This window comes from Acipenser ruthenus, chromosome 21 (genome assembly GCF_902713425.1).
Source record: "Acipenser ruthenus chromosome 21, fAciRut3.2 maternal haplotype, whole genome shotgun sequence".
NCBI lineage: Eukaryota > Metazoa > Chordata > Actinopteri > Acipenseriformes > Acipenseridae > Acipenser > Acipenser ruthenus.
The window spans coordinates 7,841,216-7,859,134 of NC_081209.1; the positions used below are offsets into that span (position 1 = coordinate 7,841,216).

The 17,919-nt window shown below is 45.3% G+C and overlaps 1 protein-coding gene across 6 annotated transcripts in view; it reads right to left on the reverse strand.

The window, feature by feature from the left end:
* Positions 1-17,919, reverse strand: part of LOC117428384 (probable E3 ubiquitin-protein ligase HECTD4) — a 64,339-nt gene that overhangs the window by 2,415 nt on the left and 44,005 nt on the right. For 3 of the 6 annotated variants that reach the window (XM_058994712.1, XM_058994711.1, XM_058994710.1), the window contains 36 exons: positions 17,733-17,868; positions 17,379-17,561; positions 16,723-16,887; positions 16,227-16,396; positions 15,523-15,638; positions 15,001-15,104; positions 14,756-14,917; positions 14,340-14,488; positions 13,820-13,899; positions 13,197-13,360; positions 12,657-12,891; positions 12,135-12,271; positions 11,775-11,901; positions 11,343-11,480; positions 11,082-11,218; positions 10,606-10,766; positions 10,226-10,407; positions 9,667-9,872; positions 9,434-9,564; positions 8,837-9,042; positions 8,271-8,450; positions 6,408-7,744; positions 5,887-6,094; positions 5,277-5,500; positions 5,003-5,148; positions 4,668-4,771; positions 4,115-4,238; positions 3,638-3,828; positions 3,117-3,263; positions 2,826-2,945; positions 2,510-2,665; positions 2,164-2,267; positions 1,559-1,780; positions 951-1,117; positions 572-767; positions 103-325 (listed from right to left, as the gene is read on the reverse strand). In XM_058994712.1, coding sequence (XP_058850695.1) covers positions 103-325; positions 572-767; positions 951-1,117; positions 1,559-1,780; positions 2,164-2,267; positions 2,510-2,665; positions 2,826-2,945; positions 3,117-3,263; positions 3,638-3,828; positions 4,115-4,238; positions 4,668-4,771; positions 5,003-5,148; positions 5,277-5,500; positions 5,887-6,094; positions 6,408-7,744; positions 8,271-8,450; positions 8,837-9,042; positions 9,434-9,564; positions 9,667-9,872; positions 10,226-10,407; positions 10,606-10,766; positions 11,082-11,218; positions 11,343-11,480; positions 11,775-11,901; positions 12,135-12,271; positions 12,657-12,891; positions 13,197-13,360; positions 13,820-13,899; positions 14,340-14,488; positions 14,756-14,917; positions 15,001-15,104; positions 15,523-15,638; positions 16,227-16,396; positions 16,723-16,887; positions 17,379-17,561; positions 17,733-17,868 — 6,938 coding nt within the window. Of the gene's footprint in view, positions 1-102; positions 326-571; positions 768-950; positions 1,118-1,558; positions 1,781-2,163; positions 2,268-2,509; positions 2,666-2,825; positions 2,946-3,116; positions 3,264-3,637; positions 3,829-4,114; positions 4,239-4,574; positions 4,772-5,002; positions 5,149-5,276; positions 5,501-5,886; positions 6,095-6,407; positions 7,745-8,270; positions 8,451-8,836; positions 9,043-9,433; positions 9,565-9,666; positions 9,873-10,225; positions 10,408-10,605; positions 10,767-11,081; positions 11,219-11,342; positions 11,481-11,774; positions 11,902-12,134; positions 12,272-12,656; positions 12,892-13,196; positions 13,361-13,819; positions 13,900-14,339; positions 14,489-14,755; positions 14,918-15,000; positions 15,105-15,522; positions 15,639-16,226; positions 16,397-16,722; positions 16,888-17,378; positions 17,562-17,732; positions 17,869-17,919 lie in introns of all 6 variants that reach the window. The other 3 variants (XM_058994708.1, XM_058994709.1, XM_058994707.1) reach the window with 1 other exon arrangement.

Genomic DNA, 17,919 nt, shown 5'->3' on the forward strand with positions numbered 1-17,919 from the left:
ATGTTAACCAGTTTTTATTTATTCACTACTAGTAATAATAGTTTAAAAAAAAATCATGCATGTGCTGAGCCGATTCTTTAGGCCCCATGCAGGCACTCTCACCTGAAGTCCCATCGGGAGGGGCGATCTTCATAGGGTAGGGGGGTACGTGTGCAGTGTCAGGACCCCCATCCTTGCACGGACAGGTGAAGGGAATACGCTCCTGGTTACAGGCGAACTTGATGAACTTACAGAGCTCCTCCTGAGTGAACATTTCTAAAGCCGTCCAGAAGAACTCAATGTGCGGATCTGTCTCCATCAGACCTACCTGGTACATTGTGTGAGCCTGAGAAAATGAGAAATACACATTATTGAGCATATGATGTAGTCAGGGCTGGGACAGTCTGCATGCGAGTACATGACATGGGTTAAAAAAAAACAAAAAAAACGTCTGACACCATGCAGTTCTGTGTCTCAGAATGCAACAATGCACTGGTAATGCTGGCCATCAGGGAAGTAAGAAGAGAAGGTGGATGTATTGAACAGATAATAAAACAGTGTGGTTGTTAGCATTCCCACGACAGTGCAGTACCTTGAGAAACTCAAGGTTGATGTACGGCAGGCCGCAGGTCCTCAGCTCCACCTCCAGGGCAGTGAGGGTGGTGAGCAGCTGCAGAGGGATGATGGAGCCCAGCCCGGCTCGTACCGCTGTCATGCACTCCGAGTTCTGCAGCTCGCGCAACCGCAGGCTTCTGATCGCAGATGCATACATGTCCTTGTTTTCCCAGCTAGCAGGGAAGTAAAGTAGTAGTACAAGTTTGAATCCCTCCCATGTGTGACAGAACAGAAAACTTCCTGAACCCTTTAAGGACTGGAATTGTTTTTAAAATGTGCAGGAAACACGTTTTACTGAATATACTGTGCATTTCTCATCCCTGCCTGTTAGTGCGGTGTTGTTTGGCTCCACTCACCCGACAATGATGTTCCTGCCTCCAGGACACAGCTCCACCTCGTCCCCGGTCATGGTGATGTAGGTGAACTTGCAGCAAGGCTTGTTCGGGGACTCTGGGCTCTCACTCGAGTGATGTTGAGAGGTGATTTCTGTACAGAGAGCTTCCAGCTCTGTCTCGTCATTCACCTGAAAAGAAAACAACCACTGATTTAAAAATCTTCAAGACACCAGACAGATTTTTACAGTCAAGTTGAATGCTCCTCAAAAACTGTTACTAAAAACATTGGATTTGTTTTTATTGATATAGTTTGTAGCAGTTTTATAAATACTAAAAGAAACCTTATAAATACAATGACTATTGTTCTGGCTTAATATTTGTAGCAGCAACCCATTGCAAATGGCAGTTTACAATTAATACTGTTGTGTGCATTAAAACATTCTCCATGTAAACTAATAAAATAAGTGAAATGACACAGTATAAAAAAAACAAAGGGACACATTTACTCAGCTTTTGATTTCCCTCCACTGCATAATTCCCACTGTTTAATACGCTCCCGTGACCTTTCTGGATAGTTTTGTAACATGACCAGTTTGCAGAAGCCTAGTTAGTGCAGAGGCTGCTCTTACATTCTCCACTCTCTTGATGTAGTTGTGGGTGAGCACGTCGGCCTCGTGGAGGTCTGCCTCGGGGTCCAGGGACTCCCCCACCAGCACCTTCCAGAAGGAGGAGAGCAGGTCGAGGGGCAGCGGGAGGTCAGCGCGAATCCCGATCCCCAGGAGCTGTCCCAAGAAGTGAAGCAGCTGCTCCTCTGCATAGGTGATCGGGCCGGGAGTCAGGATGTACTTCCCCTGAACACACACGCACGCACACACAGCAAAGCAAACACATTTCAATTGGAGAGCATGACAATGTATTTGTGAGGACACACAAATGAACATACAAGCACAAACACACATGAGAAACAGTGAGTGGGTAAGAGGATATGATCAGGTGTAGAGATTTCTCTTGACATAAATTGTGTACGATCTGGCTCTATATTCACATGTACACCCTGTAAAAAGTGTAATCAGGTGCAGTTATGGTTTGACGTGAGGGCTGGTGTACAAGAAACAGATTGAGCTGATAAAACATGATTTACTCAAGTGTTAAATACCTAACTGTCTTAACTGTGATCTCAGAAGATAGATGCACAAAACAATTTACAAAAAGGTCTTCTGGTAGAGCAGGGTACCTTGTTCCTATTGGCAGCGGAGCTGGGGCAGGGCATGAGCAGAGAGAGTGCGGAGCTCTGTAATTCTTTGCACACCTGCCACAGAAAGTGCCTAAATGAGCCACCTGAAAAAAAACATACAACACAAAGTCTGTCAGGAACATACATACAGTACATACCCCCCTACAAGAACATTACAAGTGCCAGTTGCCATAAAAATGCTACATTTCCCCAGATTCGAATCTGGAACCAAACAAACATTTACATGGAAATGCAACTATTTGAGACACAAAACGATCTTACATTGGCTAACTTTACTTAGGCATGTATGCAGTATTCCCAAAGCTGGAATTAATGGTCTCCTTACTGGTGCCATGGACCTCCTCTCCAGTGAAGCGGATGTTGAAGGCATACGTGGGGTCCCCTCCACTGGCCAGTTTGACACAGAGCTGGGATGAAGGGACACAGGCAAGCTGACGGGCTGCCTGACAGAAATAAGTGTTTTCAGCAGAACGGATCTCCCCTAGGAAAACAAAAAAAACATGTATGGACCATCAGCACGATCTTTATGTACTGAATTAAAAATAATTTGAAAAGCATTTTGAATGCAGGAACATGTGCAGTGCAGGTGATATGCCTGACTGAGGCTGACACAGGATAGGTCAGGGGGGTTTGCAGCTCACCTCCTACAATCTCCAGGGGGTCCAGGGTGATCTCAGGGGCAGCATGGTCTGCTGTTCTCTGCACTGTAGCATTCAGCACTCGATTCATCACTGCTACTTTAGTGTCATAACAGACCAAACCTAAAAAAGGGGAACATGTTGCAAAAACAATTTACCATTTCTAAATTCTTTTAGGTGTACTATAAAAGTTGTTGTGAACTTTTGATTTTTATGTCTCCCTTAAAATGCACATTTTAAAAGTTGAACCCCCAAAAATAGAGCTAGAGAAGCCCAGGCTGTGATCTCGCTCACCCTTGGCCTCCCGGAGGAGGGCAGCAATGCTGTGCAGGTAGGTGTCTGTCTGACGCAGCTCCACCAGGGGTAAGAAGAAGGTCTCCAGCATGTTGTTGAGGGACTGTAGCAGAGCAAATCGCAGCCGCAGGCTCTCAACAGGGACGTCTGGGAGCAGAGTGGAGGAGGAGAGAACAGTCAGACTGGGCAAAGGAGCTGGGTGCCATTTCCATCAGCTGGTTTCAAATCCCCCCCAACCTCCCTGCCAATTCAACACTAAAAACTGTCAATACTGCAAAAGAAATAGCTGGCCAACCAACGGCTCTCAAAAACTGGTTTACATTGCAATACAGAAGTGGCAGCATGACTATAAGATGACTACAAGTATGGTAGTAATATATACAGGCCTGCCATAGCTCTAAGACTACATCCATGGTACGCCCATGGACATTTTTAGGTGCGACACACAGTGTATCCCCAGAGTGTGGTACTCTGAATAAGAAAAGTGCTTTCCCCGCGTGTTTCTAGTGAAGAGGTCGTACTCAGCAGGCAGGAGACCCTGGGATCGGCGGTGTCAGCCGGGTCCAGGTACACCTCGTGAGGGTGCAGGCGGGTCGGGGTGATGGCCAGGTGACGGCACAGCCGGTTCACATACTGCACCAGCGCCACGTCCATCTCCAGACTCCACTTCCGGCAGGCTTTGTGGGCATGCCGAGTGTCTACACAGGCACACCTATGAGAGCAAACACAAAACATACACACACACTCAAGAGATCCCTTATTATATATTTATTTGAAGATGTCCACTGAGATATGTTTTTTTGGGTCCACCGCTCTGACTTACAGGATAAAGAGCAACTGAAGACTGAAGTTTGTGAATTGTGAGTTAGGTGGGGGTAAGCATAGACACACAGGTCTATATTTTCATCTATGGGCAAATCGCATGCAAATGACCCCTCCACAGTAAATGTATTACATGGGCAATTTGGCCACAGTGGACAGTCAGATGCACACCTTACCTTTCAAAGTGCAGGTCGTAGCCACAGCCCAAGATGGCTCGCCACATACTGCGGATGTCCTGCTTGGCTCGGTCCACTGTGAAGCGGTGGAATCCCTCCAGAGTCAGGTACTTCTCCTCTGGAACTGAACCAGGGAGAGACGAGGTTAATACAGCATCTACCGGCTGACATGCAACATTACGTTTAGGAGCAATGCAACCAGGTTTAGAAACAATTTAGCCAGGGATTTTTTTTTTATTTCAACTGTACTTTACCAGGATCATTGAGATTAATATAAAAACTCAAAGAACATGAACGAGATAAGCTTGAATTGCAAATTAGGGAGGAGGAGGAGGCGGAGGGGGCGGGGGTTGGCTAAGAAGCAGTGCATCATTTTGTTTACAATAGGGAAGGAAAAAAAAGTCTTCGTATTGGGGATGTTTTGAAAGGGATCTCAAGTTAGGCATACAGGTAGACTTACAGAGGAGATGTTGCATGTAACCACATGAATCCACAGGTTGAAACCTTTTCCCCTCCGACAGCACAGTAACAGAGGTGGTAAAGGAGAGGGTACCTTCCTGTTTCTTTGTCCGAGCTTTCTCAGGATCCTTCTCCTCAGGTTTGGTCTTCTCTGGAGACTTGGGCTTAACTATCGGCTTCTTCTCACTTAGAGCAGTCCTGTGGGGGGAGTCCAATACAATCAATCAATCAATCAATTAATTAATCAATCAATCAATCAAGTACAAAAAGCACATGGGGAACTCTGCATATCATCTTGGTAACTACTATAACACTAACTTGGTATGTTTCAGCACAGTGTAAAATGTGTCTGATACTTGGGTATTTCCCAATTATTTCCAAATGAATAAATCACCGCAGAGGTTGACTAACACACTGGCAAAGCCTTACCTGACGCTGTTGAGCACAGACTTCTCTTTAGTGGGAGGCTTGGTGAGGGGTCTCTTTGTGCTGACCACTTTCCCCTGGTGCTGCTCTTTGCCGGCTTTGCTGTATCTGCTTTTGTTTGGTTTGGGGACCCCATATTTCCTCAGGATCTACACAGAGAACAGCTATGTTAGTTCAGTAGAATTTCGATCTGGTTAAGAAGGCCTAGGCTATATGGCTGTATCAAGGTGGGAGACAATTCAAGTCCTATGGGACTAATTCCATGACGCGTCTGTACCTGTGCGAGCTGGTCCTCGAGAACTTTCTTCGGTGGGCGCACTTTTGTGAAGAACACATGCAGCAGATTCCCTGGGGTCTGAGAGTTGATCTGCTCTTTGCTGAGGTAAATATCCGACACCTTGACGGGCTTCGCAGGGGTCAAGCTCAGCATCTGCTCAGAGTGTACGCAGCTTTTAAAAATCTCAGTCAGGATGTCCCGTGCACTGGGAACCAACTTGTCTCCTAAAAAAATAAAAATTAAAGTTTGGAACATGTTTAAACTAATATAAAATGGTTCTCCCAAGGATAATATTTCTGTAATGCGACAGGGGTTAATTTGATTTGGTCTACCTATACCCGGCCAGGATAAACCGCATCTCTATTTTTGTCAGAGCATTTTACAGCACCGGGGAAATTGCCCTGGATTGCATTAACTGTCTACCAGTGGTTATCCTACATACCCATAAAAAAAACAGGCGGTTGATGCAATCTCATGCATCAGTGTAAAATGCTCTGAAATCTAGCTGTGGCTTATCCTGGAAGGCTCATATTGAACAAATCAGCCTCTAGGTGCTAAAAGACTGGATTTTTTGCCTTATAAAAGTACTACAGCTGAAGAGAGCAGAGACCTTTGATGGACTTGTCTGTGAAGTAGTCTTCGAGTACAGAGCTGCCCTGGGTGTCAAACAGGCTCTGGTTCACGCTGGAGACAGTCAGGATCTCCTCCGTCGTCATCTCCATCAGCTCCTCCTCCCCGTCCAGGCTGGACAGACCAATCAGATCACTGCTGTTGAACAAGCTGGCGCGGATCTTCTCCACCTTCGCACGGGCGCGCACCTGCGACAGGAATCCACTGTCTTAATGCTGCACATCTCCAAAGGTTACGCCTGTATACTCTATATGCCTATTGCTACTGTTGCATTGCTAAAGCCTTACTGTTTTTTTAGTGCTTGTATGGGATATCTATACATATCATTTTTATTTTCTAAGGTGTTTTATTAAATGTAATGTAAACATAGACCACTGTATAAATGAAATATGCATTGATTTGTTTTTCTTGCCTTTTAAATTCTAGGACAAGCTTGATACAATTAAAAGATTAATCAATTTAAAAACACAATGTATGGAAACCCCTTTGTTTTTCACGTACCTCTATGACAGCGTATCCCTTGATGGGCAGGGCCATCGGCATGTTGCTGTCGAGAGAGGTGACTGTGTACATGGAGCCCCCGTCCGAGACTGAGGCAGTGTCTGCGCTGTCCAGGGGCTCCCCCAGACTGCCAAGGCTTCCCAAACTCCCGGTGCTGCACAGAGACAGGTCCAGACTCTCCTGGCTGGAGACAGTGTGGGGGTCCAGCACTCCCTGCTGCTGTGAGGGAACCACAACCACGGTGGCTGCCAGGATCTCCTGATCTACAGAGAGCTCACTGGCGGTGCGGGAGACACCCTGAGAGGAGCTGCAGATGGAAGTCTGACTGGTGGAGGCTGAAGCGCTCACACTCATAGCTGGAGTGACGCTGCTAGAACTGTCCAAACTGTCTGTGACGCTCGCAGGTCTCTCTGGCTCTGTTGCTTTAAAATCCAATGTGACCACGCTGCACTTGGGTTTCTTGGGGTCCTCCTCTTGAAGGGGGATGTAGATCTCATCTTTGAAGAGCCCGCCATGGGCATTGCAAGCCCTGCGGATGGCGCTGCGCACCACGTTTTCCTCCAGGTGGGTGGGGATGCCGGATATTACGAGTAAGCGGCTGTGAGCAGTGGGGCCCACCAAAGCTTGGCTGGCGTCGGTCACTGCGTCACTGGTCACCCCCAGGCCTTGTGGGTCCTTGTTAGCCAGGTGTCGGAGGATCATAAGCAGGGTTAGGGCCCGGTGGAACCACAGCATGTCTTCCGGCTTGCCTCCCCCCATATTGAGCAGGGCAGCATCGCTCTCGGACAGCCTGGAAGCACAGGAGGAAGGGGGCCCCTTTCCCGAAGCGACAGCAGCCTTCTCCCGTTTCATCTTGACCTTCTTGCGCTTGGAGAGTAGGCTGGGGCTCTGGGGGGTCTGGCCTGGGGAGGAAGAGGAAGAGGAGGAAGAGTCGCTCAGGGTAGGGCCGCTGCTGGAGGAGATGGCGCTCACTGCAGCATTGCTCATGTTGAGAGGCAGCGTCACCTCAGCCACAGCCAGGCAGACCTCCATCAGGGCATGGAAGTAGGTTGAGAAGCGGCCCTGCTCGGAGCCCAAAGCCAGCCCCCCTGCAGAGGCTGTGTCCCCCCTAGCAGTTGCCCAGCCCTGGATCTCCTCATCGTACAGCTTGCGGAGCTCAGTCTGCAGTGCCATCACCACGGCCAGGCAGGGGTTGAGCAGCAGAGCGATGGAGCTGGACAGACCAGAGGGGTTCTTGCGCTGCTCCAGGTGGTGGATCTTGCGGAAGAGCTCAGACAGCAGGTGGAAGATCAGCTCTTTGATGCAGGCGGCCAGGTCTGTCGTCCACAAGAGCCCACCTAAACCAGAGAGACAGAAAAAGAGTAAGGTAGTCCAACATCAGCAATGGTCTTGTTTTAAAGTATAACATTGTCACACTAATAATTTTAAAACAGGTACAGTAATTTCAGACCTGTCAAAAATGTAACACTACTACATGACTTGGGAGACAAAAAATGGTTCAATTTGCTGAAATGCATTTAAAAGACCTTTTACTTTAGGGTTTTGTTTGCCATAACTGCCATGTTCACTTGTATCCATTTTTAATTGGCTTCAGTGGTTAGAGCTAAAGACAAAATCCCCGACTATTTCTAAATACACAAACTCACCCACAATGATTGCAAGGGGGTACAATACAAACTGTTGAAAAATCATGGAGTATATCAGAACCTTTTCAAATAATTATTTAGCATACCAAAGTAAAACAGCCCCATTTGTTTTTTGTTAATCAATGTAATAAACATGGGAGGGATCACTGCGTTTCATTATAACCCTGGCTGGTCAGTGAAATGCTCCCGTGGTGGCGTCTGTGATCTGGGTTCTCACCGAGGAGCTCGACGACCTGCAGCAGCACAGAGGCGGGGATGGTGTCGAGCTCGTCCTCCGAGCACCCGTCCCTGTCGCCCAGTTTCCAGGACAGCAGCTGCTCCGCAAAAGCCATGGCCAGAGGGAACTCCAGAGGCAGGGAGTGCAGCAGCAACACAGCACCAGGAGGGGGAGACACCCCTGAAAAACCCAACAAAACAGATCATCAAATTAAAACACAGACACGACAAGAACAGGGATACCACAGAGAAAAGCTGGTTAACTGAATCAGCCGCATATTGTAAATCAAAAATTGCAATCACCTGCTCTATGTGATCAAAATGAGAGGTTTTCATTGTACATCGAGACTCAGCACATGGGAATGGGCTAGGCTGTCCTCATCTACTTAGGCTCCCGATGTAACAACATATGTAATGATGTTTATTATATAATAATTATAAAGTGAAGGCTTATCTTCAGCCCCCCCCCCCCCCCCCACCTCTTTATTATTTTTGTGTTTTTACTTCACAAAACAGTAAAGTCTTGTCAGTTTGTGCCAGTGATATAACAGCAATGTGGCCGCTCACCTAGTTTGACGTGCACCTTGTCAGTGGGAATGATGATGCAGGGATACTGATTGGTTGTGGGTGGTGGGGTGAGGCCTGTATTTGTGGGCGAGGCATCTAACGGGTAGCAGACGGTTTCCATGAGGTTCAGCTGCCCGTTCCTCCGCACTTTATGCCCCAGGCCGTAAACCATCACCCGAGCCCAAGGTGCCTTGTACAGAGAAGAGCTAAGAAATAAAAAGACAATGAATGGGTTTACTTTAGCTAAGAATACTACTACCACACAGAGTAGGGAATCAAGCAGATGTACGTCTTCCCAGTGAATAAAAGTTATTTGAAAACATGTTCCGGTAGCTAATTTTATATTATTTATTTTGTTTAAAATATTCCACAAGATATACAACATCTTGTTCACATTGTTATGGGGGTTAGAGTGAACTCTTACTCCCTTTAAGAGGACTGTTGTGGGTAAAATATTCCAATGAGTCACCTTTGAGGTAGTGGACATGAAGACCATGAGGAGCTAAATATCTTGAATTTGGTAAATTGATTGTACTTGTCAGAATTCCACATAAAGCCACATTAACGACTGAATTCTAAGGACTGTGACACACTCACTCTTTGCGGAATCCCGTCTGGCTCTCCTTGCACGAGATCACCACAAATGCAGCTCCGGGGAAGCTGACATCCATGTTGACCTTCGACTCCGTGATGGGAAACTCTTCAGAAGGAAACTGCTCGGGAGCGTGCTGCAAAAAAAAAACAAAAACATGTGGATGTGCTCCCCAAGGCTTTTACAGTGAACATCTGAAGATTATAAAATGTAGCTGCAGGCTGGTTACAGGGCTTACCAGTAGGAAAGAGCAGATCTGTTTGGTTAGGTCCAACAAGCTCTCTTCTCCTTGGTGCAGGGCCCGGGTTATGGCCACAGTAAGCCACTCTCTGATTGGCTGTGCATTACCCTGATAGAAGAGGTCAGTTGGGGAGCAGCTCTGGCCCTGGATGCAGTGCTGGAGAGACTGGGCTAGGAGGATGGAGTTGGAGCTGATGGTACCATCTGCAGAGGAAGCACACTCAGCATTATTGCTGCAGCACAACATCTGGGTTCCCTGCAAATTCATTTTAGTCATGTATTTAAGCACTATGCTCTGTCTGAAAGCTACAAGGTTTGACAGAGATTTGCTCTCCCTACAGTATCAATGACCAGGCAATAGTGAGCACCAGAATCACTTCCAATACAGGGCTCTATTTTAACCTACCTCACTTACAGCAAAGGACCAGCTTATTCATGTGATCCCAGCTTCATATGACATCATCATAAATCAGAATCTGAACTATTACCTCTGTCTCTTTCCACATACGTCCTACACTAACCAGGAGAATACATTTTCTCCTGAAATGGTAGTTCACCTGGAAGAGGCGGAGCCAGCAGCTGATTGGACAGGAGCTGCAGGTGCTCCAGTGTGATGTCACGGATGGCAGGGATGTGGAAGAGCCGAGTGAAAGTGTGTGGGGATTTTGGAGCGAAGATATTGAGCAGAGCCATGCGGCAGTAGAGTCTAGCCAGGGCGGCTTCACCACGCAGCAGCTCCCTGCAGGAAAAACAGGATCGAAGACAATTACAGTGCTATCCCTGTATATCAGACTTAGCATTGAAGAATTGAAGAAGCAGAGCAAGTCCAGCAGATAAGGCCTTGTGTTCTTTCCTCCAGTGTTTAGCTTGAGTTTACCTCTGTGTGCACTGTTAATCAGTACAGCGTGATGTGTGTTTCAGAAGCAGCCTGTGTTACCTGTGGATTTGGATGTTGGTGCTGTCCATGGAGACGAGTCCATTAGCTGCAGTGCGTCTGTACCCAGCCGGTGGTCTCTCCACCATGTCGATGGGATACCAGTACCGGACCAGGACCCCCTCACTACGCAGGTATGTCTCCACCTGGACCAGCTCATTTATCTGAAAGCAGGACCAGAGAGGAAATTTCATGAGGCTAGCAAACTATTTTAGAAGTTTCCTTTCTGGCTATTCATTTTTCAGCTGAAGGCAGCAGTTCAAACTACTAGTTACTCCTTTAAAATATACTTCTGTTGTATTACCATCCGTACATAAATCATACATTTCATAGCAAAAAATGAATACAGCCCCAAGTCAAACCTAAAACCTTTTGTTTACTTTAGTGATCGTTTAGAAATTCAAAACCTATATCAATTATTGTATACGTCTGTTACTAAGTTGACAAGTTTTGACAAGAACCTTCCATTTTATACTTACCGAGTCTACATCCAGAACTACCCCATGCAGGGCGAAGGTCTTCAGCATCCCTCTGATGGCAAACTTAGGCAGTGCAGTCCCGCCTGTAGTGCTGTTTGTGTTGTTACTTTCTGGAGACCTGATTACCACAGTCAGCCCTGCAGACAGGAGGAAGCATTCAGATGTAACCTTGCAGTGTTTTTATATTACACTGTATGAATAAAACATTAACAAAAAAAAAAATCTTAGTCGGCTAACTGTTTCAGTAAGTAAAGTTTTTACCTTTACGAACTTTATCGATTGTGAATTTATTTGCCTCGTCTTTAATATCCTCAATGGTTGGAAGGTAGAGGTCTCTGGGAATACCACCGTTTTCTTCATACAGGAATTCCACTGTCTGCCGGGCAATATCAACCATGCCTGTGAAGATTTGAAATACACTGCATTAGGTTCAATTACTTGAAATTGTTCATTTATACATTTCAAAACGCACATATACAAAGGGCCATAGTCTCAACTGTGTCACTTGTGTGCCAATATTTTTTTTTTTAAAAACAAGGTATGTAAAAAGCCAGTGTGGGTCCTATTTTAATGTTTAGATCAACTTCCTAGATACCAGAGTCTTACAATGGGAGATTGGGATAAAAACGCCCATGCAAATGTCTTAAAAATAAACACATGCAGTGAATCAAAAGCAGTCTGTGGAAGCTGTACCCAGCTGCAGCGCTCCCTTGATCTGGTCCAGTCCAGACTTCCTCTCCGCTTCGTTTCGGAATCTCCTGCGGATTGTAGGGAAGACCTTGGTCTCCCACGCCTTCACCAGCAGAGCGTAGTGGTCCTCCTGTACAATACACCAAAACACCCTGTATCAGTAGCCTGGCATACAATTAAGAAACGTTTATAAAAAAAAGGCATTGAAATACAATATAAGCAGTAACTGTTTAGGAGCCATCCTGTGGGTTCATCTTTTGGAAACCCCTGCAGCACTGCAAGTTGCACTGGCGCTGTAAAAACAAGCTCACTTATAAAGCTGTGATACTTGTGCTCCTCCTTCTCACTCACTCACTCACTCACCCTCGGGATGTCATCATCCTCGTCATCATCACTTTCGTCATCGACGACGGGCGGGAGATGAGGTTCGGGCCCTGACGTGATTAAGTTCTCATAGCTCAGCTCAACCTTGTAAAAGCAGGATGAATCGCTGTCATACTCTGTAAGGAAATAAAAGATTGAATACCGTTTTTTTTTTGTATAGGAAATTGACTCAAACCTATTTAGGACATGAAATATAGACCCTGCTTCTTGTTCCTCTAAGCTGCCACTGGTTTACAACAGAGATACATCTTGTTCAGTTTTCTATTGTTAGAGATGGATTTATTAAATATTAACGAAAAAAAAAAGGATGCCGACCTGTTTTTATTGTGAGGTTACAAAGACGTTATGAAATGAGAGTTTTCCATTTCTGTAGTGACAGGTCAAAAAACACTTGTTTTCACTGCTTCACCTTGGCACCCACGTGCATGATAGATGATCTCATACAATAGTTTTTAATAGTAAGAAAATAACACAAGTAGAAGTAACCCCAAAAGGACTCACGCTGTATTGCGGTGGCCACGGCTGCTATCCTGCAGGGCGGACCATGGGATCCCGGATCAGAGGCCACGCTGGCACCAGCATCGTCGCTGTCAGAGGCCATGGCGAAGGGCAGAGCTTCAAAGTTGGCACTGATCTCCTCGGCCAGGTCGATACACAGGTCAGCAGCATTCCTGTGGGCCTGCCCCTCTGCGTAGGCAAACGGCCGGCACCCAAAGTTGGCCCGGATTTTGGTATTCTGAAGCAGAAAACAAAACAGATAAATAACAATACTAGGATGTTCTGTACTATCTATCCTTATTCCTTTACATTTATTTTGCCATGGCTGATTTCAGATCCCAAATATAAAAATAATTAAATAAAACTTTTACAGAACCATAAGTTATAATGCAATGTCACTGTTTTTAAAGCTAATTTTATAAAATATTCAGCACATTGCTTCTGAAACTGTATGTATTTATACATTACGTGTGGTTAGCAGTCTACCAGGCTTAGTGTTCACATCATATACAGAACATACGTAGTCATCCTGGAGTCACCCACCTTCTTCTGAATGTGGACCAGGGGCCACATCCCCCCAGACACGTCCTCCAGGAAGGGGGGGAGCCGCTGCCCGCAGTACGTGAAGTAAACTCTGCCCTTAGCAGCCTGGCCAGGAGGGGGAGGCGTGCCTTCAGTCCGCTCCCAGCCGATACCAGCGACATCACCTGCAAGCAGGAAGCAAAACCCAGCGTGCATTCAGGAGCGGCGATTACCAGGGACAGCCCGGCCAGTGGTATACTTCACCATCTGCATACAGTTTGCAAGAGTGCTTGATGTGTTGAATTTAAAACATCATGTTACTTCAAAGTTACTCAATTTCCCCACAATCCCATAAATAAAATGTAATATCAGTCTGCAGGCATTACACGGGACAGATCTCATTTGAAAGTAGCACAGTAGGTGTCAAGTAGAGCTGGAAAAGGACTCTTTATGACCACCATGAAAGCATGATGGACAAGGCGCAGACCCCCTGAGGACTATGCTATAGTACTGTGCCTTACTATAGAAACTAATTTAAATATAATTCATCAGGGAAAATAGTATTGAAGTGAAACAAGGGTTGAAAAGTGGATTTTACATTCTTAGCAACAATAACACTGAACTAAAAGAACAGGAAGGCTTACCAGGAACCAGAGCCACGTCCAGGCGTGCACTCTTCCACTGCAACAAACTGGAGCCATTGTAGTGCACAGCTCTCCCATTACTGTCACGGACAGGCAGAGGAAAAACACATGTGTGAGAGAACACATTTTTCCTGTTGAGGCTGTGTTGGTTTTACAATGGAAGACACTGAAAGAGACTTAATGTTGTCGTAATGCCGTAATGTTTGTCCTTGAATTCAAGTTTTTTTTATATTTCTAAATTCAGCACTAAGATGGTTTTACAACATTAAATATGCTGTTGCTCTCCAGTATTTAAACCACAAATGTAGCATTTGGTAAACAAACCACAGTATAAAAAACATACACTAGCAAAATATAACATGTAACAAATGGTCATTTTAAATGTGTGTATATATATATATATATATATATATATATATATATATATATATATATATAACCACACACACACACAGTAGCTTCTAATTGTTTTCCCTGTTTCTCTGTAATGGTACAGTGAGTGCCTCAGCCAGATACACACTTGTGAAACAGGCAAGTCCCCACTGGATTGGTCCAAGCACCATCTCTCTTCTCAGCTTCTGTAGCAAATCCAAAAGAAACGATTGGTCCGCTGTCATCATCTGAGTCTCCATAGGAAACAACCTCAACCTCCCAGTAGAAGGAAGGGGCCTGGGTGCGAGAGAGAGAGAGAGTGATTCAAGTGTATTCTCAAATGAAAAACGTCTGAATAGATTACAAATCTCTGGCAAATACTTTGTTTTACTTTTCAGATAACTTACAAAGTACACAGACATTAAAATAATAGTCACAAACCTGTATTGAACACCAAAGAACAACTATTCAAGTGGGATTTGTATGTATTTGCAGCAACTACTGAGTGGAGACACCAAAAAGACAAAGTCGTAAATCGATGCAGTAAATGTACCGCCTCCTCACCTGCACAGGTATGGGGGAGGTAGCGTAGATGAAGGTCCCTCGAGGCAGGCCTCCTCCAGCGCTGGGGTCGGCCAGGAAGGTGACGGATGTTAACCGCGAGGAAAACATGCAGGCGCGCACTTGAGGGAACACTCGAGACGGACACCAGGTGATCTCCTTGGGCTGCCAAGAGAAATGACACAGATTAGTTCTGTAGGCTACTGAATGATGTTCAGACTGCAGGATATTCCTGCTGAAGTATTTACCTGTCTCCTGTCAGTCTGTAGGGGTGGGGGAGGAGGACGGGCACAGTCCCGATACAGCATCCTGAGTCTCTCGCACTGAGCTTCCACCACCACTAGCCGTTCCCCTGCAAAACAGGCTGCAGATGAACCAAGGTACTATTCACAGACATGCATACATTTAATATATATTAATTACTGTACCAACTAGGGCACTGTCAATTAATACAATTTACATGTGCCGAGTCACATTTCAAAATAACAGGGTATTCGGTAAAATACAGATATCTGATGGGCTACAGTACGTTAGGCCACTGCAGAAAAGGTAGAAGCAGACCAGATGATAAGGTCACAGAGCTTCTATAACAAATTATGTATACTTGTGTGAGATCAGATTTTTCAGATAAAACGTATCTTAGCTACTGTACATATGAATGACTGGAGATTTGCTATGTTTTTAGAAAACCCCACAAAAAGCCTAGTGTAATTTCTAAAAAATAAAATGGAAGTAACGGTCAGCGAGTATTCTCTGGCTATTCTACTCACCAGGGCTGCACTCCTGTGCCACTAGGTTGAGCACCTCTACAGCAGCAGGGCACTGCTGAATGAACTCTTCACAGAACGAGCTGTCCTCCAGGAGCTGGGCCATCACCAAACAGGCTCTGTGAAAAACAAACTAAACTACAGTACTCTACTCGCTGTGGAGATCTAGACAGTGGGCAGGCAGGGTCATCAACCCCACCCCCAAAACATATATTACTGTATAAATGCATTTATTTCAAAGGTTTTGTTCTCCAGAATAAACAAGTCCTAAAATGTTTACAAAAGGGTCCCTGGGGACAAGTAGTATCCCAAATTCACATAACAAAAACTGTTTCGAGGTTCGTTTTTGCTGTGTTAAATCAAGGTAAGAATGATAATAGAGATCTGAAGAGTTGATTTGTTTCAGACAGTTAAACCTGCACCTCAAGAAGGGAATGTTGAGCTCTTGAAAGCTTCTCCTTGTATATTACAGGTAATCCAATAAGTAGCATCAACTCTTCAAATCTATTCTTACAATAGCAATTGAAATGTAGTGTTTTATGCAAAGTTTGACGGTAGTGATTGTAGTAGATAACTGGTTCTAGCTCTGGCTCAGTCCCAAAGCTCAGAGGTTCTGCTACCTCAACACATTATACTGCATTTCCATGCTGCCTTTTGACACTATTGCTTGCTCTGATGGCTTCTGTTAACAGAAGCAGAGACCTTACCTGGTCCTAATCTCAGCCAGGAGCCGCACCACGGCCATGACAGGGCTGGAGCCATCGCCAGTGGCAGGCAGGGAGGTGTGGATGGAGAGGCTCCCCTCATGAGGCAGCAGCATGGACTGAACCGCCTGCACCACCTTCTCTGTGATCGACAGCTTGTACAGCGGCAGAGCCTGAAAAACAAGCGCGCACCCTTTACACACAATCAAAAAGCTTTCATTTAATGTACTGTACATAGATATATACAAATCGTAACCTCATTTGTAGACCAAAGTCATTCTCTTTTTAAAAACTTTGTCTGCCTAATGAGGCTCTGCAGATAGATCAAAAGTAAAACTTGGTCCACATTGATTTTGCAAAAAAGGATTATTTGTTTGAGCAGCCAATACAATCTGACATTATGGTGATACACTGTAATCAATCTCCAATTGCAAATTTGACTGATTGTAATCCTGTAGCTTGATAATTCCACAATGACCTGGATCTCTTCAAAGCTCACCTCTGATCTGGGAGTAATGAGACGGGATATGGGAACCGTCAAAATATCAGAAGCTTTGCAGGTCTTCCTGTAATCCGAAGATGGAAACTTAACAATGGCAATGCCTTCTTGTTCATTTATAGACATCACCACACCAACACTGCACAGGATTCCTTTCCCCACAACCTGCATGACAGAAACAAGAAGTATTACACACACACACATACCCCATCCAAGGATATGAAAAGTACACCACAGGTTCAATAACATGAAAAAAAGCCACTATGACCTAGATTCTGATCAAGAAGTCACATTAAGGAGAGCCCATTTCAAGTTTACTCACAATTGGTTTTTAAAAGATGGTAAGAAATGTTACTTAAAGACATACGTATGGGGAAAAACTTCATCCTTCATCCTCAGAACAGTGGATACATTAAAACAGTGGGACAAAGTTACAGTGCAATGTTGGGCAGAGCAGAAATCAATAACTAACAAAACATAAAAGCATTTGATTTTGAATTGGCTCTACTAAGCTGAAAAGCATGGGAAAGCACAAACATGTGCAAGAAATAAAAATCACACAACCACCATGGCAAACTGCAGAATTACTGTACAGATGTGCCATGGTAAAATGGGTGGAGCCAGAAATGTGCAGGCTAGCAGGATGCTTTCGTTACCTGGACCTCAGAGCCGATCTTGATGGTCTCCTTAAAGCCGCCGAGCGCACAGAGAGCTGCCACGGCCTGGCGAGCGATGGCCTGCAGCTTGGCCAGCTTCCTACCACTGCTGCTGCCGTTCTCCAGGATACTCTCTGCATACTTCCCCAGCTGGGGGATGAACATCAGGGCCCGGGACAGCACCTACCAGGGCGGGCACACAACACACTGTCACTAGGGAAGAGGAACTATCCACACAACATGATGAAGAGCAACATCTCTCAACAGTGCACGCAATTATCTTTTGCACATGTGCCACAAAAAGCAATTCCACAGAATTATTTTACTGAATGGGAAACGGTAGAACAGTTTTACTTTTTCTGCAGTGCTTGTCCAAATCTGAGCTGTGTTGGTTTCAGGTGCCGTCAAGAGGCCATGCAACAAGGCAATCACTTCTGCTGCCATGCTGTTAGCCACGTGGCCACTGATAAAAGGCCTGACTGGATCCGACCTAAACAAAAACAATTCATTTTATTAACAATACAGAAGGCAGTATTACAGA